This window comes from Quercus robur, chromosome 12 (genome assembly GCF_932294415.1).
Source record: "Quercus robur chromosome 12, dhQueRobu3.1, whole genome shotgun sequence".
In the NCBI taxonomy this organism is placed as follows: domain Eukaryota; kingdom Viridiplantae; phylum Streptophyta; class Magnoliopsida; order Fagales; family Fagaceae; genus Quercus; species Quercus robur.
This window is the reverse complement of record NC_065545.1, coordinates 23,278,070-23,298,438: the sequence shown is the minus strand read 5'-3', so window position 1 is coordinate 23,298,438 and position 20,369 is coordinate 23,278,070. Positions and strand designations below refer to the sequence as shown.

Here is a 20,369-nt window from a genome sequence, read left to right as displayed (position 1 = left end):
ACATGGATTTAGACATTTACTTGACCAGCTAAGAGAAGACATCACATACGGATCACAGCACAGAAATGCTTTGAATTCCACAAATTGCAAATCAAATATCTGAGTTTACCACTTGTCACAAATTGCTAAATTGTATGATACAATACCAGGGCCTTAACAAGTGTCAAAGTTTTGATGCACAATCAATCAGGAATCTAGACGTGAGAATATGAATAACCATCAAAGATGAATGAACCCAGTAATTCCACATTTAATCAGATTTGACCTTAAGAGTTTAAAAAGAAACTACTCTACTTACTATTATAGAAAACACTAATCCTCTCCCCCAGGTTAGCCCGTGTTCAAAATTGAAACAGAAAATTAGATTTACTACAAAAATTGCCTGTCTTGTATAGGCACAGAAAGTGTATTCAATATGTCTTCTTTCTCAAAATTGGCTTTCGTGGTTCCTTCTTCACAGTTGTGGTGAATCCTGGAGTTGGTATATCCACCGTGGATTGATATAATTCCTTTAATCTAAATTTGAGGCATAAAAGAACATTTTAAGTATCTACATGAGAATAAAAGTTCACAACCAAGTAAAGGTGTTTTTATAGGGAAAATAATATTACAATTACCTTGGCATACTGATAACCAAGGCAACCACTGAAACCCCAACAACAAGAGGAAAGACTGGTGCTGCAGTCAACTCCTGTAGGACATGGAAGAAGAAGAAGAAAATTAGCAAAAGAAAGAAATAATGAAGGAAAGTAATCTCTTTTCAAAAAAGAAGAAGGAAAGAACTCATTTTAGTCTAATGCTTTTTAAAAAAATTAAATTAAATTATTAGTCAGTTACACAAGCAGCTAGTGGGTTTTGTACCCACACTTCTCCCCCCACCCCCTCCAAATCCAAACCCAATATTATGGGAAGATTGTCATTTGAGCTAAAGAGCGCATTGGATCATTCTGTCCAAAAGTATACCCAGAAGAAATGCATTCAACGAGTACCATGAAATTAGCAAAAGTTTAACTAAGCTAATGACAAAATACAATATGAGAGCTCTGCAAATCTCCTGATCACAACCATCGCTATCCAGAAAGTTTAGAAGACATGTTTGAATGCTAACACGTTGACATCAGCATGAAACAAACCTGCTTATGGTGATTTTCTTCAACTTTGTATCTGAGTGGGCCAACATGAATTTGGGTATTCTTCTCCAAGTCAACTTCAATAATCTCAGACTCAAATTTGTGGGTGCTTGATGGGAGACTAGATCGTAGCTGCAGTATGTGCTTTCCCCTTGGCAAGTCTTTCACCTGGAAGAAGTTAGAAGGTGGCAGATCATAGACAGACCCCTTAGACATGTCAGTAGCTGACTTTATTTCCACCATTAGATGTGAATTTGGTTCCTCTATTCTCTTTCCTTCAATATGACAACTTAAAATGGTCATTTCTGGCTGTTCAAAGACCAGAAAATCTAATCTCCTGATATCCTCAGATCCAACCTACAAAAATCAACAGCATGCTCAAATTAGAGTTCACATATAGGCAGCAAACTCATAAAAGATATTAGTATTTGAAATTTTATATGTACTTCTATTGAAAATATTAGCTACAACTAACCTTAACAGCAATGGATTCTGGAGATGCACGCTCAATTTTAGGGCTACCCAGACCATCCCTTTTCACTACTTTGATTACATATGTAGTGTCAGGATGAAGTCCTCTCAGACGATAACTTCCAGATGAATCTGTCACTGTCTCCTCATAGTAACCTTTTGACTCAGATCGAGCTTCAACTGAAACACCTTCTTTTGGTTGGCCAGACAGCAAAGTGATCACACCCATGGCACTGTAGAAAGTTAAAACCACCTCAGTGTCTCGCAGAAGCGTCATGTACATTGAAAAGAAAATCCCCCCTTTTTTTAAGCGTCAGGTGGGTCTTGAGCCCATGAGGGGGGGAAGGAAGCAATATTATTGAGAAAAATTTTAGCTACAATGTCAGAGAAATGCATTCAAAACTTGGATCGTGCGTGCTTGTGTTAGATACAATGCAAAGTCAAAAAATTATTTCATACATTAACTTCAAGTCAAAGTTACAACAGAATATACTTGAGTTTCAGACTAGATAGTAATACTAGATAATCATAAGGGGTGAAAGGACAGAGATTTGTGATTACAAAATTTTAAGGAGTGATTAATTTTTTACTTTCAAAAAGTTTGTTTTTCCCCCAAAACTACACCCCACCTGATGATCTTAATTATATAGGCATTTTATGCAAATGTATCATTTAATTACATATACCAAGACACTCTTTTCTTTTCTTTCTTTTTTTATAAGTAATACATTCATTGAAAAAGTGCAAAAATCAGGGCATAACCCTAGTACATGGGAAGTATAGAGAGAATGTGACAAAAAGAAAAGGAAAAAAAATTACAATATACTAGTTATATGACCATGCGATGGATCAAATCAAAATTACATGTAAACTAAAGAAAATATTTTAATAATATTATCAAAACCATCTTAATAGTTAGTGAACCACTTGAAACATTGCTAATGAGTTTCATGTAGAATTTAATTATCTTTATAATCAATGAGCTACATGGTATAAGTACATTAGTTACATGCAAACATATAGCACATGATAGAAAATGTATAAATATTAAATAAATTTTATTTAAAATTTCTTGAAACTTAGGTAATAAAGTTTTACCTAGGATAACTATTATAACAATTAACAAGCAACTTGAAATTTTGATAATAAAATTTCATCTAAAATAACGAACCACATAGCCAAAAAGCCCTTTATGACGTGTAATACAGACGTTGAGCCACTTGGCGCAAGCATGATGTGTAGACAACTTTTATTTTATAGCATATGATGTATTTTCTAAATTCATGATATCCAGCAACTGTAACAAGTTCAAAGTAGAGAATGAAATAGAAGTCATAGTTCATTCATAATATCTTTCCATTTTGATTTTCATTGCAGATGAAGGGGAAAGCTTGCGTTAACTTTTATTGTTTGGTAAGGAATTAACCTTCGATTTTCAAATTCTCTCTGATAGAGATTATGATCTGTCAAGGCAAATCAGTGCTAAGGCAACATAAAAACTCTCATATGTTTGCATTATCACAGCATGGCTATATTGAGAGAAGAAAGAATTGACTGATGGAAGGAGAGTAGAGTCAATAGAAGACCTGTAAGCAACACGGGTGGCCTGAAAAATGACTTCTCTAGACTCCCCAGAACCAAGTTCTATTGTCTGAGCAGGAGGCAAGAAAGCATACTCCTACAGGAAAAAAGAGGGAAGAAAAAAAACCCAATTATTCATTAGTTGAGTCAGGTTGTTAAAATAATCTTAGCTACAGCAGATAGAACAATCATAATTTCAGTCATCTTCAATTTCTTTCCACAGTTTATATGGCAGAAGTAGGTCACACCATCAATCCTTAATTTTGACCATAAGTGATTTAAAATAATATCATTATATTGTGTTAAATCTTGAAACTGAGGGCTGCAGAATGATGGATTCTGGTGGATGAACAAACTCAATAGTCCTACAAAATTAACTAGACCTCAATGAATTTATCAGAAATTCCCTAGTTTCTAATTTTGAATGCAGCATCATTAAACTGAAGATAAGACATAAAAGAGGGGGAAATTACAAAAGTGCAAATACAAACAAAAAGTAGACTATTTGCATGAAATGTTATTAAAAACGCTCATTCTAATAGAGTACCTTCAGCAGAGCACGCAGGTAGAAAGTTCCAGGGAATAAGTTATCAAAAAGGAAGGTTCCACCAGTCCCAGATACTGAATTATTCCTATAACCCTCATCGCCACTCAATGATAGCAGCACAGAAGGAATAGGTTCTTTAGCATCATCTTCAGAATATATGTGTACAGAAATTTGACCAAGCTTCTGACAAGAAAAGGAATGAGGTCCAACCCGTTTTAGATGATAGCCAGGCTGCAGAAAGTGAAAAACATGAGGTAAGATAGCATTGAATTGCAGTCACAGGAAACAAATATACAGAAAATACATTAAATTCTATCCAATGGGTAAACCTCTAACAAAAGAAATAATGAACCCATTTATTAATGACACAAGCATATTTCAAATTTAAACATGAAATATCTAGGAATGGGAGTGATAGATCACTATTTAAGATAGTTACAGAAAGCACACCACTTAAAATATATTTTATTGCAAAAGAATTTGTCATTACAGAAATCATATCATGAGACATTCCTTACCTTTGAAGCCTCAACGCTGTAAGTTATGTCATCATATAGAGGCCCCCCAATGAAGGAACCATCAATCTCTGTGGTAGTTTCAAGTACTGATTCACCACTCTTGAGAGCAGCAATGTGGCTATCTCCAGCAGCAAGAATCCTAACATGAACACCAGAAAGTGGGGGAGACACTGATCCTTCAATATATAAGCCCAGTCGAGCAGAAAATGCAGGAACAGGAGCTTGACAACCATCACTTGTCACCAAGACCTAACATAACATAATTTTAGAATGAAGCTCGATAGAAAAAATTTTGAAATGAATATATATATATATATATATATAATATGTATCAAATGATGCTTACATGACGTTGTCTAGGATAAAACAAGATCTTCTTCACCCCATTATCCCTGCAACACATCACAACTTAAGTCAGTGCCACAAAAGGTGCAGTAAACGCAGGTTAGCATTATTGTGAGCTGTTAAACTAAGTTCTCTAGCAATCAAATCAGAATGATATAACATTACACATCCAAAAAAATAAATTTATATATAAAATCCAAGGGGTGGAGGAGGCTAAAGCTGCATCAAAAGGCAATGAGATGGTAATTGAAACAGTCAACACCTACACAAATAAAATACTTGAACTACTTCAGTCCACCACTTAGTAAACAGTAAAGCACTTGATGACACAATTCTCAGAAAGCAGCTAAATGTATACACCTTGAGTCCCGAGGAAGAACAGTGAGTTTGTCTCCAGGATTAACCCATACAGAATACTCATAAATGGCAGCACTTGTTTGATCCTTCTCAATGGAACTAAGTTTAGCTGTGGTACCATCAATGACCTCGCCCCCACCATTCAGAATGTCCACAACAATACTCTCAGGTAATTCATATTCACCATCAAGTGTCCCAGACTCAACATTGATTTGTCCTTTAAGTAGATACTTTTCTCCTTTTAGAAAGACAGGCTACAGAGATAAATGGATGATGAAGGAAAAAGATAATGATATTAATATCAATATTGTACTTAAAGACTTCCGATAATAATAAAAGAACTATATAAACTATGTACCGATGGATTCAATGTATCGATCTTCATTGATGAGCTCCCAAAGAAAATACATGAGTTAACAAAATGAAGTTCATGCAATCCAGGGGATTCTACACATATCTGCTGGGAACCTTTCTGCAATTCACATGAAGGAATAGAAATCAATTTTTCTTGAAAATACATACGATTCCAGAATAGTTATAGGGATTTTAGATTGGGAAATTTAATGAAGAGAAACTACCTTAATTTTCAAGTTTACCGTTGATCCATCTGCTTGAGTCATGTAAGCATCTACATCATGGGTGGAGATAACCTTAACCCAGAAACCTTTCTGAACAAATACAATTCCGTTTACATCCTCAGCACCAACATCCAAATCAATGGAGCTCTGCTCCCAGCACCAATTATCTTCCCTAGACAGTGCTTCTGCAGAGTTATGCTTGACCTAAATAGTAATAACCATTTAAAGATAAATTAACATAGAATAAAAACAGCATTCAGAAACTTAAACAAATTAACCTCAATTCTGCATGAATGTTTTGATATTTATATTCATAACAAGAAACATGCTGAAAAAAAAAAAATAAATGCTATGGGAATATATAGACAGGAGAGAACAAGAATTATACCTCAAGCCTGTATTTTCCAGGGATGACTTTTGAAAAGAGAAATTCACTACTGCTATCTGTCAAACTATCTGTCTTTCTCTCTTCAGTGCGTTTACCAGCCAATCTCAAAAGGGTAACAGAAACTGATGGGCCACATTTCTCCTTGCAGGCTACAGTTCCAAGTACATTGACCAGTGCCTTTATAACAGACCAAAAAGACAATTGTCATAGCCAGACAACCAACCAACTTCATAGTATAGTAGTATAAAGAAGCAAAAGGGCCTTAAATACTTTAATTCTTGAGAGATATTACCTGAGAAAATTCAACATCCAACAATGGACTTTTGACCATAACATCAACATAAGATGGCAAAAACATGAGTCCAGGAGCACTCTCAGGTGTCGCTGCCATAGAAGATAAGCGATATTCACCTGGTGGAACCTGGACAGATTATAGATAAAGGAGAGAGATGTATATTGATCAGAAAAGGGGACATTAACTTTAATAAATGTATGTATGAAAGACAACAAGGAAAAATTAAAATACCAGAAAAAATATCATTTTACTAGACATTAGCAGCTTTATTATAATAATTATGAGAACTTAAAATGGTGAACCAACATGGTTATGGTAATTACAGTGGCATTATCTTTGGACCTGATTACTTGATAAACTTTAATGAAAAGCTACTCAAAAGTATGTTTGCCTTTTGTGCTTGTCTTTATTAACAACTGCATGACATGTATATGTTTTCCTGTTGATTTTACAATAACCATGTCAAACAAATAACCAAATTTAGTCAAATCCACAATCAACCAATTAAATGAGATGAGAAACAAATAACTGCAAGCTCCCCTGTTCTGATTGCTCATGATCTTGCATCAACCAAGGATCAGAAGATCAGTTCTAAAACAGAAATATATCCACTCAATGGGAACAGGGGCACGTGTTTTTTTGGTATTGATCAATGGTGAGGTGAGAGGATGTTCAAGGATAGAGCTCTGGAGCTTTTCCCAGATTTCTAGGGACAAGGAGACCAAGGTGGCTGATTATTTCGCTTTCTGACGACTGTGCTCACTAGAAAGCAACTTTTACTCGGGCTGTGCATGAGAGAGTTGTAATCCATGATTTTTTTTTTTGATAGGTAAGAAAGTAATATTATTAATAGAAAAGAAGAAAAGATATACAGAGTTCGCGATAGTGAACAAAGAACAACATAGAAAACAAAAAGAAATAAAGGAATCAAAAACCTATTCTAAGAGACAAAAGAAAATCAATAATAGTAGAACAATCCGAAAGACCCCAACACCAAGACCAATCGAAGAGAGTCTGCTAACACAAATCTAACAACTAGGCCAGTGATTTCTCAATATCCTCAAAAGAACGCCAACTATGTTCAATCTAAATAGTCCACATCAAACAGCTTGGTACCAAATTCCAAATATCAAAATTATATTTCCCAAGCCAATGGTGCCAACAACATAGTAAGTCTGCAACCGAACCTAGCATGACCCAATCAATCTCAAACAACTGAAGCATATGCATCCACATCGAATGAGCTAACGGACAAAAAATAAGAAGATAATTCACAGATTCCTCCTTACAACAACACATACAACAACAATTTGCCAAGGGGCGACCACAGAGCATAAGATTATCCAAAGTGAGAATTTGGCCATGAGCTGCTGTCCATGATTTGTATTCTATTAAGTTACCCTAGTCTTAAGAGGATAGGATGATCAAAACTATTTCTAAGGTTCAGGACTTCAAAGTACGTACTTATTATGAAGTCTTGAGAAGTGGAGGGGATAAACCGCAAAAGTTTCCCTTGGCAGACAGTATAACTTGCTAAGTCTCTCCCTCATGTTGGATTCTTCGCATGGGCTGCAATGAAGGGAAAAATTCTTGCTGATAATTTGCGAAAAAGTGGAATTAATATTCCTGATTGGCGTAGCATGTGCAAGTCCGATGGAGAAACTATTGACCATTTACTCCTCCATTGTAGTGTTGCTAGAGAGTTATGGGATTTCACAGTATCCCTTGTTGATGTAACTTTGGTGATGCCTTTGAGAGTGTAGGATCTACTTGTCAGCTGGGCTGGTCTCTGTGGTAGAAAGGATAAGCCGACAATCTGGAGAACTATTCCATCTTGTCTGATGCGGAAAGTTTGCACAGAGGAATATGAACAATTTTGAAGACGAGAACTTTCCATAATTCAGCTCAAATTAAAGTTGGGGTTTGTGGGCAGTTTATTTGGATAAAACAGGCAAATTCGTGCTCCTTTGCTTTTGATTCCGGTCGTTTGACTTTTCTGTATCTTGGTTGACATACTTATTTTCAAATCTTTTTACTGATTCCAGCTGCCGCCAGGGGGGGCAGGGGGGAGGGGGGGGACTCTTATCAAAAAGCAAAACCATAAGATAAAAAGCATAAGAAGCTTTGTAAAATTTAACAAAAACGCCTTTCTGGCTTCTGTTGACCTAGAAACACCACAAAACTAAAACCATTTAATGAGACTTCAGATTGTCAAAAGAAACAACTCTGTGAATGACTTTTTGAACTTTAGCTATGTCAAAATCAGAACGAAATTACAATATACTGTAAGCAATTTTAAGGCACTACGTCATTGAGCTTCAGGCTTACATACCTCAAAGCAGAAATTTCCACTTCCATCTGTCAGTTTCACTTGGGGTTTAACATTCTCTGGTCCATGAGTCAAAGCTACCTAGAATACAAGCTCAACAACGAGTTTAATTGACATGCAAAGTATAAGTATAAAAAATCATATGAAAAAATGCGGGGTTTACCTTTGCCTTGTAACCAGCACTAACCATCCTAACCACACCACAGACATCATAGGAAACTGCTTTCATATCTGCAATTGAAGCCATGTTTGGTAACACCTAAACAAGCAAGCCAAGTTAGAAAAGAGAAAAGGATAATAATGTAATTCATTACAATTAAGACATAAACCAGTTCATTGAGCTAAATGTAAACGTAAATAACTGACCACTGTCAATTTCAATTATCACAAAAGGAGGACCTTACTAAAGATTCAAGATACAATTATGCACTTTGCTTTACTTTACCATATAATCCTTCAATATGTTGAACTTGTAATGCTCCTTTATGGCCTCTATTGTATAGCGATTAGACGTAACCTAAAATACAACAAATTGGAAACACAAGAAGATAATACTTGAATATAAGATAAAATGATCTTATACTTCATGTGTGTCAAATTTTCAATAAACATATTGCATTATGGTAATAAAACTTTTCTCAAGCCTAGGCACCTCAACCAATATCAAAGACATGAATCAAATAACAAAATGTTTAAGTGATTGACAGAATAACCATATTCACAGGAACAGTCACACACGCAAGAGATAGGGAAAGATTGTTGTAGTAACAGTTTAAGTCAAGTTATAATATATAAATGCAGACCTTCTGTTCAGAGACATGGAAATAAATTGGTTTCTATTGTAAAAGAAAATGCAAAAAAACTCCACAAATTTTTTGGTACACTAGGACAAGATGGTTGAGCTGTTTTATCTTTATTTTTATTATTAAAATAAATAAAAACTCCCCATATTTTCTAGCTGAACAAGCAAAAGACTTTAATTCATTTGTCATATAGAACTAGAAAAGGTTATCAGATTTTTTTTTTTGGGTGGGGGGACGCAGATGAAGGGGAAGAAGCCTTCCATATCCAACACAGTATGATTTCCATACGGGAAAAAAAAAAATAAAATCCTTATCAATACCTACCTACCCAGTCCTGTGGAGTGGTGATAATTAGTAAAAATAGTACAGTTTAATTCACCACCAATTTATAGGCCAACTCATTGAATCTGCCACTATAACTACAACATGCAGACTGTGTCTCAAAAGAGACTGACATAAGCATCATAAAGATGCCAGCTCATATTACTTCTTTAAACATAACCAAGGACAAACAGATATATAGAGCCAAAGAATAACATAGTCAGCATAATACAGAGATGAATGCCACTTAAAAATTTCTGAACTAACTGATTTTTCTGTGAAAGAAATGAACAGTCAAATAGATCAATTAAACTTGGATATTGAGAGCATGTGCAGAATTATAGCTAGTCAAGCTCTACACAAACACACATACATTTAACTATCTTTTATAAAGTATTTACCTGGTCAAGTTTGTAATACCCTTGTTTGTCAGTGATTGACCTTTCATGACCATCAACTATAATTTTGACACAGTCCACTCCCATGTCATTTCCATCAACTACACGGCCTCCAACAGAAAATCCAGTGACCTATTCAAGGATTCTGCATGTTAATATATTCACATAATCACAAAACCAAACATAGGATAAGCATACTAACAATCACCTGTATAATCAAATATTTTTTAGCACGTGTAAGGCTAAATACAGCAAATGAGAATATGAAGAGTAACATATACATACTATAATTTGCATATCTACTATTAGCATACACAATTTTATTTGACAAATTTTTCTTTGTTACCAAGTCTTGAGTTTTAAATCAAAACAAGTTTACCTCAGAATTTATAGACAATTTTACAACATGCCTACAAAAATCTAATGGAACAAGAAAGACAGCAAGAGGATGGTGAACAAATACCATAGTAGGAGAAAATATTACATTTCAACCATGTAGGCAACCATATGGCTTACCTGAAACTTTTGAGGAATGGTCACATGTTGATGCTCAACAGACACTGACACAACGGTAGGTGAAACATCAAATACTGTGTTTTCACCCTTGTAGTAAGGTATGAGCTCGTAACTTCCTGTAAGTAATTCAAACATTTGAGAGAATGTGCTAGTAACTAGAATGAAAAATAGACAGCCATATTGGGAATTACCACAAGGTATTGATTTAAACGTGAACAATCCATCAGCATCAGATACAACATGACAGAGAGCCTTTCTCGATCCTAGGACATTAGCAGAACCTTGGGGACAATCTACCTCTAAGACATCATCCGAGTATAAATAAATATAAACTCCCAAGATTGGATTTCCCTACCAAAAGGTAACAAAAGGCTTTCAGCTTATATAGAAGGATGCAAATGTGAAGCATAATCAGCCAGCAAGTGATGAGCAAATTTAACTACTAAGTCCAATATCATACTTTAACAGAACACCTAATTATGATAAACATTGATGTACATAATATCTTCTAGAGGATAGTGGAAAAATTATATTACCAAACAAATCATCATAATATGGCTGATCTCAAATCAAGTGAAAATGCTAACCTTTGGAAACAAATTGATAAATAAACTTACAAGAAACAGTTATAGACATAAAGACAACAGCCTTGTGGCTCAGTGGCATCACTTGATTCTTCTCATGTAAAGAACATGGGTTCAAATCCCCCCTCACCCACTTGTTGTAAGCAAAACAGTTATAGACATGAATCATGAATGCACAATTGGCGTTCAGATCCCGTACTAATACATGGATTTTTAAACAAATTGACAATAAAAATTTAAAAGGCAAAAAAATAGCACTGTTATGCAACTGTTGTCTCTAAAAAAATAATTACCTGAGCAACAACAAACCCTCGGACATCATAACCAGGGACAAAGAAAATGTCTTCAACTAGTCCATTTCCAAACCCCAGTTCCACCTGCAAAAGTGTCTTCCAAATGAGTGACAATGTAGAATTTACATGCTCATCAACAATAATGCCTCACATACATACATTAATAATACACACACACACGTATATTAGTAGTAGTAGTAGTAAAAAAAGACATGTCAGTCAAGGACCTACTGAGAGCATGACTTCAGATAGAATAAAATGGTAGAAAATCATTAATGGTACACTGATTTGTCTGTTGAAGATCCATTACTGAGCCCAAACTTTGGGGACTAAGGATTGGTTGTTGTTGTTGTTGTTGTTTTTGTTATTGTTGTGTGAGTGTGTGTGAGAGAGAGAGAAAGAGAGAAGAAGAAGATAGAGGGGAACAAAAATAGCAAGAAATGGAAGAGGTATGAACAAAGTGAAAGAAAAAGCAGAAGACCTCCGCGGAACCTCTAACTTCAACTTTCAGGTCAGGATGCGAAGCACGCAATTTGTATTTCCCTGCACCCAAAGAAGGATGTCATCAAAAACAGAATTCCCATTTGTTAAAAAAAAAAAAAAAAAATGTGTGTGTTAGAGAGAGAGAGAGAGAGAATTATCAGGAAATCTTTTGGTGCTCTTTACAATTAAATTCACTTGGAGTAAATAATCACAAGTGCAATCCCAGTAGACAATTGGATCACTGCATGTGCTATAGCATGCATGAAATTTCATTGAGAATCTGAGATTCAAAGTCATCTAACTTTTCTTAAAAACAACCTCTTTGTTAAAAAATACTTTAGGATAGGTTGGGAGCTTTAAGGTGTTTTGTTTAAAGAAGTTGCCACATGGAGTAAAAACACATTCATCATATTAACAAAAATGCACCATGCAAACTTTCATACCTGGAAGAATATTTGTAAACAAGTAACTCCCCACTGATGATGTTGATACAGAAGAGATGAGATCACCACTAGGAGACAAAAGTTCAACATTTACATTTGAAGGACCTCCATTTTTATTAGAACAGCTCTCACCACCAACAGCTCCCACCACCCTACCAGAGACGGTGAACCTACAACATAAAAAACTTTCAAGTTGTAAATCATACTGAAATTTAGAGCAAGCCCAAGCACAGAAATTATAACAAGAATCAATCAAAACAAACCCTGTGAAACGGAAATTTATATCTTCATTGCTATTGCAACCAGTATCGTCAACAACAACAGGAACCTGTAAAGAATATATCCTGACTCGATTTTAGAAAACATAGGCCACATGTCACACAAAGGAGAAAGAGTGCACTTTGCTTGAGAAAATTTGACATAAATTAACAGTGCAATCACTAAACCTTCTCTGGGTCCCATGCCCATCCTTCTGGTCCATTAATCTTAATCACAAAAGAACCCTGCAACATATATAAATATTTCAATGAGAATAACTTAACAATAAGCCCACAAACAAGAAATATGGATCAGTATTCTAATTGTTTACCTTGTCATATACTGGAATAAAGTAGTAGCCATTAGGGGCACACTGAGTTCTGTCCTTTACCAATCCATCCACCGTTTGAAGCTCGACCTACAATTCAAACCATATCAAATACAATCCATCTACAACACATCAAGCACAAACAAATTCAAACAAACTAAATACAACGCCTTTGACTTCCTTTCCTTTTAAGGTCACCATGTAAACTATTGTCTACCCATGACAATGCCCTTTTTACATATTAAAGCGACCAAAGCAATTAAAACGCTAAGCTACAACAAAGCGATAATTATACATTTTTCTTTCAAACATTTCATTCCCTCGCCTCAGTTCGAGGATTACGGATGCCATCAAAGGACTCAATTCAGGAATATACAAGAAAAGCTTAAAAAGCAAAATGTGTGCGTTTGACAAATCACAAATACATACCGAAATGTGAGAATAATCCATTTTCGCATCATTCGGCTTCCTCGAATTCATCATATACCTACTAGCCTGCAACAAACAAATACAAAAATTTTCAGAGATTAGAATTAATTAAAATAAACAACTTGAATTCAGAAATAGTAAGAACTCATAGATTTCGGATTAAAACTAATTACTGCATCAAAAAATGAAGAAAACACGGAAATAAACTAGCTGATTGGCAGAATCCAAAAGAGAAGAGATCAGCGCCAAATTCAGATCCATGATTTCTCAGAAATTTGTGTTTTATATTACAACCAATCCTCCGTTTGGTTACTGAAAATTTCAATTCAAACCTGATAAAACGATTCGAATTTTATCCTATACTTTTCTTAACCAAACGGAGTGGTATCGAAGAGAGAGAGCATAGTGAATAGTGATTGACCTCGACGAAGCCACCGCAGCCATGGATGGAATCAGCGGAAGCATGTGAGAGAGAAGAGAAGAGTGCGATCATTACGCATAGCACGGCGTCTCTCATCTTCATTCTGCGCTGTGTGTGGACTTTGAGCTCGCCCACACTGTGTTTCACTTTCATTGCAAAAATCAGAAGAGATCTGCTTTTTTATTTCATGACTTTCTTTTTACTTTTTTTTTTTATTACAAATTTATTTATATATATATATATATATATGTACACACATATATATTATTATAAATGAATTGCTCAGGTTTTGTTCTTCTGGAGCTCTGGCACGAGCGGCAGTGTCTGGTGCGAGAGGGGTTTATGGGTTTTGTTAGAACGACACCGTTTGCTTCTCCTTTTGCCAGTTTACATTGTTTAAAAAAAATTTAGTTTGTTCTGATTTTTAAATCAAAAATTAATAATAATTTAGTTATCAAAAATAATAATAATAATTTAGATCACTCTTTTTTAATTGAAATAATATACCTAATTTTATCATAATTTATTTTAAGAAAATCAAACTTAATTTAACTAAAGTTTGTGTATTTTATGGTTGTTTTATTTTTTTTATTTTTTGTGAAAACTATGGTTGTTTTAAATTTTATCCAATAAGACAATGAGTTATTATGAATTTAAACCAACATAGTTTATGACTATTTGTAACTCTGAAAATTATATTATATTATATATATTATAATAATGAGGAAGGAAATATGGTGTTTTAAAAGAACAACATTAGAATATGTTAGGTTCTAAATATTTAGGATAAGTTTTTAGATTCTAAATTTATGTATGTTGGCAAACCAAGAACAAAAACATGTCTAGATTAGGTGTTAGACATTATTCAAGATTGTCCAAGTCAGGATTCAAGAACTGCCAAGTTGCAGAAAGAGGAGTTCAAATTCTGTGAAACTCGACCGATCGAAAGTCATATTCTGCAGATTTTAAATTAGGCCTAAAGCTGGTGAAAACTTTTAGGGTTTTAGTCCTACACTACCTAGTATAAAAGGAAAACCCTAAATATGTTTAGGAAGTTCTTGGAAGTCTTATGATTTAATTATGTGAGATTTGTGAGGTTTCTGTAACCTTCTAACTTAACAAGCATCTACCAGAATGAGATCTACAATCAAGAACTAGTGGAAACAAGTTGCTGCAAAAAGATCTACTGTTAATGGTGATCTGAAACCTTTGAGTGGGATCTCAAAGTCACAAACGTGGGTGTTTGTGTTCAGCAAATTCAGATAGAAGAATCCATGGAGTTAAAACTGCACGTGGTCATGTGAGTAAGTTCTATAAGAGTTAGTTTTAGATTTTAGTGAGAAAATCTATTTGTTGATATCGTATTTTGTCCACCCTTGATTTGTGTGCCGAACCCCAAAAAAATCCAAAAATATTATTTTCTCTCTATAGGGCCATGAGAACATCCAGAATGACGTAGCGCAACCCATTCGGGCATCGGAGCATTCGAGGTGCCTTTTTCAGCAAAAATGACAAGAATGCCCCTAGATAACCCTAGGATTGACTGAAGAACAAACAAGGTCAAAACCCTTACAAAACAACATTTTTCATGGTTTTACATCAAACCGAGCTTCTCGTAGAATTTTAACAACTTTGACCAAGTTTGACCTGAAGTCAATCCTAGGTGGGCCCAAAAACGCTAATTTTGACCCACTGTCAGAACGGGTTGAAACTAATGTCATTACAAAAATTATCAAATTCTCATTCCAACGACTATTCATAGGTCGAAATCAGAGATAGAACGGTCGAGATATCATAAAAACCGGGATGACGCACCGATCGATGCACCGCTAACTTCCGAGGGCCATAACTTTTGATCTAACCGTTGGATTTTCAAGTTCCATACCTTTTCAGAAACATGAAGTCAAGACCTTTCCTCCAAGGGTTTCTAGATCAACCCCATTTTAGGCCTTTCGAGGCCCATGGCCCTTGAAGGGTCGCCGCCTCAAAACACATGCCGGGGCTATAAATAGCCCTAAGCACCCCTCAAACCTAGGAGGAGACACATTTTTCTAAATTTTCTACTTTCTGCCTGGTTTTTCTACATGTTTTTCTCTCTTCCAAAAACCAAAAAACACACAAAAAAACACCCAAAAAACACATCAAAGCTTGTTGATTCTTTTCTTTTCACCAAAAAACCCAAGGTACTGTTCTTATACCCAATCTTCTTTTCCTTGGTTCTACACTTAGGATTTGGGGTTTAGGGGTGTGGATGAAGCGTTTTAGCTACCATCCACACCCCTAACCTTCTAAATCTTTTTCTAGCACTTATCTTGCTCTTTTTGCTTGAATAACATGATTTATTGCTTTCATAACATGATTTATTGCTTTTTTTAGCATGTTTCTTGCTTTATTTGTGTTTCTAACTTAAATCTCTTTGTTTTTATGCCTTATGCCATGTTTCATGCTTAGATCTACATCTTTACATGCTTATATATTTAGAACTAAATGCTTAGGGTTTTATGCCATATTTTCCTATGTTTAATGCCTCTTTTAGTTCTAGATTGATGATTAGGATTACATGTTCACATGTTTGTATGATGTTGTTGGCTATGCTTTGACCGGATCTATGTGTTTATGCACTTTTTGCCATGTCTCATGCTTAGATCTACGTTCGTACATGTCTATATGCTTGGATTCATGTTCTTCCATGTTTATGTGCTAAGTTTCTACATGTTTACATGTATGTTTCTATGCCTATATGTCTAGATCTATGTTCTCACATGTCTATGTGCTTGGATCTATGTTCTCTACATGCCTTATGCTATATTCCATGCATTTGTGCGCTCCATGCCATGTTTGTGTGCATGGGCGGAGCTGTTATTGGACTAGGGGGGCAATGGCACCCCTAAACTTTTTTTAAAAAAAATATTTCTATATTAATAGGTATTAATTTTAGTAATTTTGTTCAATAAAATTACACTTTGCCCCCCTTAATAATGCCATCAATTCTTTTGAGAGTAATGTTATAGCCAAAAACGTTTTTACAACGTTTATACAAACTATTGAGGTATCAAATTCTTATTGGTTCATACACTTACATCACTTTTTACTTATCAATAATCACTCACCATATAAACAATTTGTAAAAATTGTGTAGTTTTAGCATTTTTCACCTTTTAAAAGACATAAAAAATTAATAGATTAAATCTAAAACAAAATATACAAGCCCAAAAAAATTAGCCCAACAACAAAAATTACCAATAATAAAACTAAAAATATTAAGCCCAATCAATCTATTTTACCCAGAACAAACTACTTGGCTATTTAAAAAATTTTAAACAAAAATCGTTAGTAGTAAAGCAGTAGACTCAAAGGTGAGCCGCCGCACACAGCTAGTAGCAGAATCGTCCCCCTAACTCCAAGTCTTGGCTCCGTCCCTGTTTGTGTGCCTAGACCTAGGCTATGTTTGTCATGTCATGTGCTATTGTAGCCCTTTTGTCGATTTATCTTTCTTTATTGTGTTTTGGCCTAATTGTTGGGACTCAATCTAAACCTTATGGTCTTTTTCATCGTCCGTACACCTTGGCCCACATCAAAGGGTTTGGATCACCCCTATTTGCATGTCTATGCTTGCTCGCTTCTATGCTTTATGCTCATGTTAGCCTCTCTAGTTCAAAGCTTTGCCACGCTTGACTCCCTTAGTGGGTTTGTGGTTGTGCAGTTATATCTGACGCCCATGAGGCCTTGTTTGGATGTAACCATTTGGGGTGCATCACCATGATGCCAGTTACTTCGTGCATACCTTTCCCCTTTTCCACTCCGTGTGATGATATGCTTTCCATGCTTGTTTGTACCACTCGTTGGCTTTCTATGCATTTTCAAATGCTTGCTTATATGTTCATGCATGAGTCTTGCTTGCCAGTGTGTCGTATATGCTTCAACATAATGAAGTTATGGACATTCGATCCAAACCTACATTTGTCCCTCGCGAACACCACCTTTTGTTCGCTTTCTTACTTGTTTGCTTTCTCGCTTGTTTGATTGCTTTCTCTTTCATTTCCTCACAAGTTTTCAACCACTATTTCATGCTAGAGTGATTCTAGTTCTACTTCCCCTCAAGAACCAAAAGAGGGTTCTAGCTACTCTCACCTTGGAATCCATGATTTTCTTCATAGAATTTTAGTAATGGTATTTGGAATTTGTAAAATTAGGAAATTGTGAACTTGTGATTTTGCATATGATGTTTGAATAAGCTTTGAAACTAATTCGTGGTTATCAGAATATGAGTTAGGGTTCTTATTGATAAATTATTGTATGTGAAAGAAATAACAAACTAGGATGATTGCTCACTGTAGTTGTTGCTTGAATTTTCATTGTAAGCCATGATGATTAAAATGGTTAATTGGCTGCCTATTAATGTATTCTAACATGTATATTATAAGTATAAAAATATCCACATGAAATGAAGGCCATTTGCAATTATTTGATGATTTTATGAGAAAATGTATTAAAGCTGCCACTGTGACAGACACAATGTTTGCAACATGAAAATTTTGGATTAAATCATATTCTATGAATTTGGATACTAGGAATAGTTCTTTTGAATTCTAAGACACATATGATTATAATGGAAGTGGTCTCACAACAATTGGATCAATATAAAAATAATGGTGTAATTTGTAAGTTAATTGAAATTCTGTTAGGACAGATTTGAGTATATTGTCTTGTATGATTTTTAGTAAATCACGGTTTTATGATTTGGCTCTGAAAATGATATGGAATCTACTAGACATCCATAGTAGTAGCTTTGTAAATTGGCATGGAAATTGGATGCGAACTGATAGCCCATTTGTATTTTATAAGTGTAAGTATATGTTGCAAGAATAAACCGTGAACAGTAACTCAGTAAGTGATATACCTAACTTTGAGGATTTAATTCTAAAGTTAGGATTAATGATTTGAGCTGTAAATTAGTATGCTTATCATTTGGTAGGTCTAGATCATAGATAAGTTTTGTATGCCTTGGTTTCACGATTTAGTACTCAAAGGAGGGGTTTTAAACCATTCAACTATTGTTTTTATGAAGTTGTTTTGTTCAACATGTTGTATGTTGCCTTGTGCAAATTTATGCATGCACTATTGCTTCCAATCTTAAACACATTTTGAATTGATTTAAAAAAAAGGTATTTGACATGATCTGAATATGAACATAAAAATAATGGTTTCTCTATGGTTTGGTACATAATGTTGTTTGATGAATGTATCTTGTGTTTGGGGAACCTCGTTGAGATGGGATTATGATTTCCTTGATTTTAAGAGATAGGCTTTAAGATGAATGTGTAAGTTTATGCTAAGATATAATTGATAGTAACAAGTTTTGATATTTGGTTTAGGTGTTACCAACACCTAAGTCTAAGCTCCTTCAACTTTAGGCTCTCAGTTCCTCTGCTTTCAAGTAAGAGATAAGTTATATGGACATTTAGTAAGTCATGATGTTATTTTAAAGTGTATTATGCATTAAAAGGTTTTTTATTAGAGATATGACATATAATCATATTTCAGACAAAGATATGTTCGTGAGCTTTCGAAACCTTATGTATATGATTTAAGCATATTGATGTTATTACTAATTCTACGAACAAGATGTTTAAAGAAAATAATGGAAATGCTATTATTATGAAATATAATGCAAACTATGAATTTCAGTATGATTTATAAGTATGAAATGTTTTTGAATTATGTCCTTTGGTGATCTAAACTCGGCCAGTAGGGGTTAAATTACTGGCATTCCATGGAAAATGTCATTTGGTTGGCCATTAAAAATGGTGAGAACTCTGCTGTACCTGCCCTTGTAGAGGATGCCAACCGACCCCCATAGTTGATGATCTATGTTATGATATGATTGTAGGAATCCCTGACATTATGAGGAATGCTGGATGCCTAGCACAGTGGTGCTAGAAGCCTCCCAATTTTGTACAAATTTATCAGATATGGACTAACCAAAATGTTATTTATGAACAACTATATTATATTTTGATCATGAGAGAATGATTTTTGTTGGAATGCATTATGAAAAGTTAAAAGCTCTCATGAAAAGAAAAAGTTTCTAATGAAAAGAAAAGCTATTCTTTAAGGATAAAAGTTTCTAAAGTTTTGTTGTACTTTAAAGATAAAGCTTCTAATGAAAGCTTATGTTAAAAAGTTATCAGATATATGTTCTTTATGAAACGTTAAGTTTTGTGACTATGAAAGTTATAATATTTTATGAGAAGAAGTTTATAAAGAAAAGTTTTGTTATTTTTTAAGATGTTTATAATTTAAGACAAAGTTACCAATTATCTAATTTAAGTCAAAATGATTATTTTGAAATAAGAATAATATATATATATATATATATAATCTAAAACTGTCAATATTATATTTGGTGACTTTGTAAGAAATGAAAGAAATTCAATTTGAGAAGGTTTTGTAATATTATTCTGACAGGAAAAAGGAGAACAATTATTTTCCTATGAAAAGTGTATAAGTTATAATTATAAAGAGTATAAAATACTGTGCATGAAAGATGTTC

General features: G+C 34.5%; 1 protein-coding gene across 1 annotated transcript; it reads right to left on the bottom strand.

The window, feature by feature from the left end:
* Positions 1–46: 46 nt before the first annotated feature.
* On the bottom strand, positions 47–14,011 carry LOC126710155 (uncharacterized). Its single transcript, XM_050410532.1, has 27 exons — positions 13,817–14,011; positions 13,396–13,461; positions 12,970–13,056; positions 12,827–12,883; positions 12,644–12,708; positions 12,381–12,550; positions 11,936–11,997; positions 11,455–11,538; positions 10,769–10,928; positions 10,578–10,693; positions 10,065–10,193; positions 8,985–9,056; positions 8,703–8,798; positions 8,543–8,620; positions 6,208–6,336; positions 5,916–6,092; positions 5,528–5,731; positions 5,308–5,421; positions 4,953–5,203; positions 4,594–4,639; positions 4,248–4,496; positions 3,730–3,960; positions 3,188–3,279; positions 1,606–1,834; positions 1,134–1,487; positions 618–691; positions 47–516 (listed from the first exon to the last, which is right to left on the bottom strand). Exons 1-27 carry the CDS (start codon positions 13,967–13,969, stop codon positions 411–413), a joined length of 3,651 nt encoding a protein of 1,216 aa, XP_050266489.1. The 5' UTR covers positions 13,970–14,011; the 3' UTR covers positions 47–410.
* Between the last annotated feature and the right edge of the window lie 6,358 nt (positions 14,012–20,369).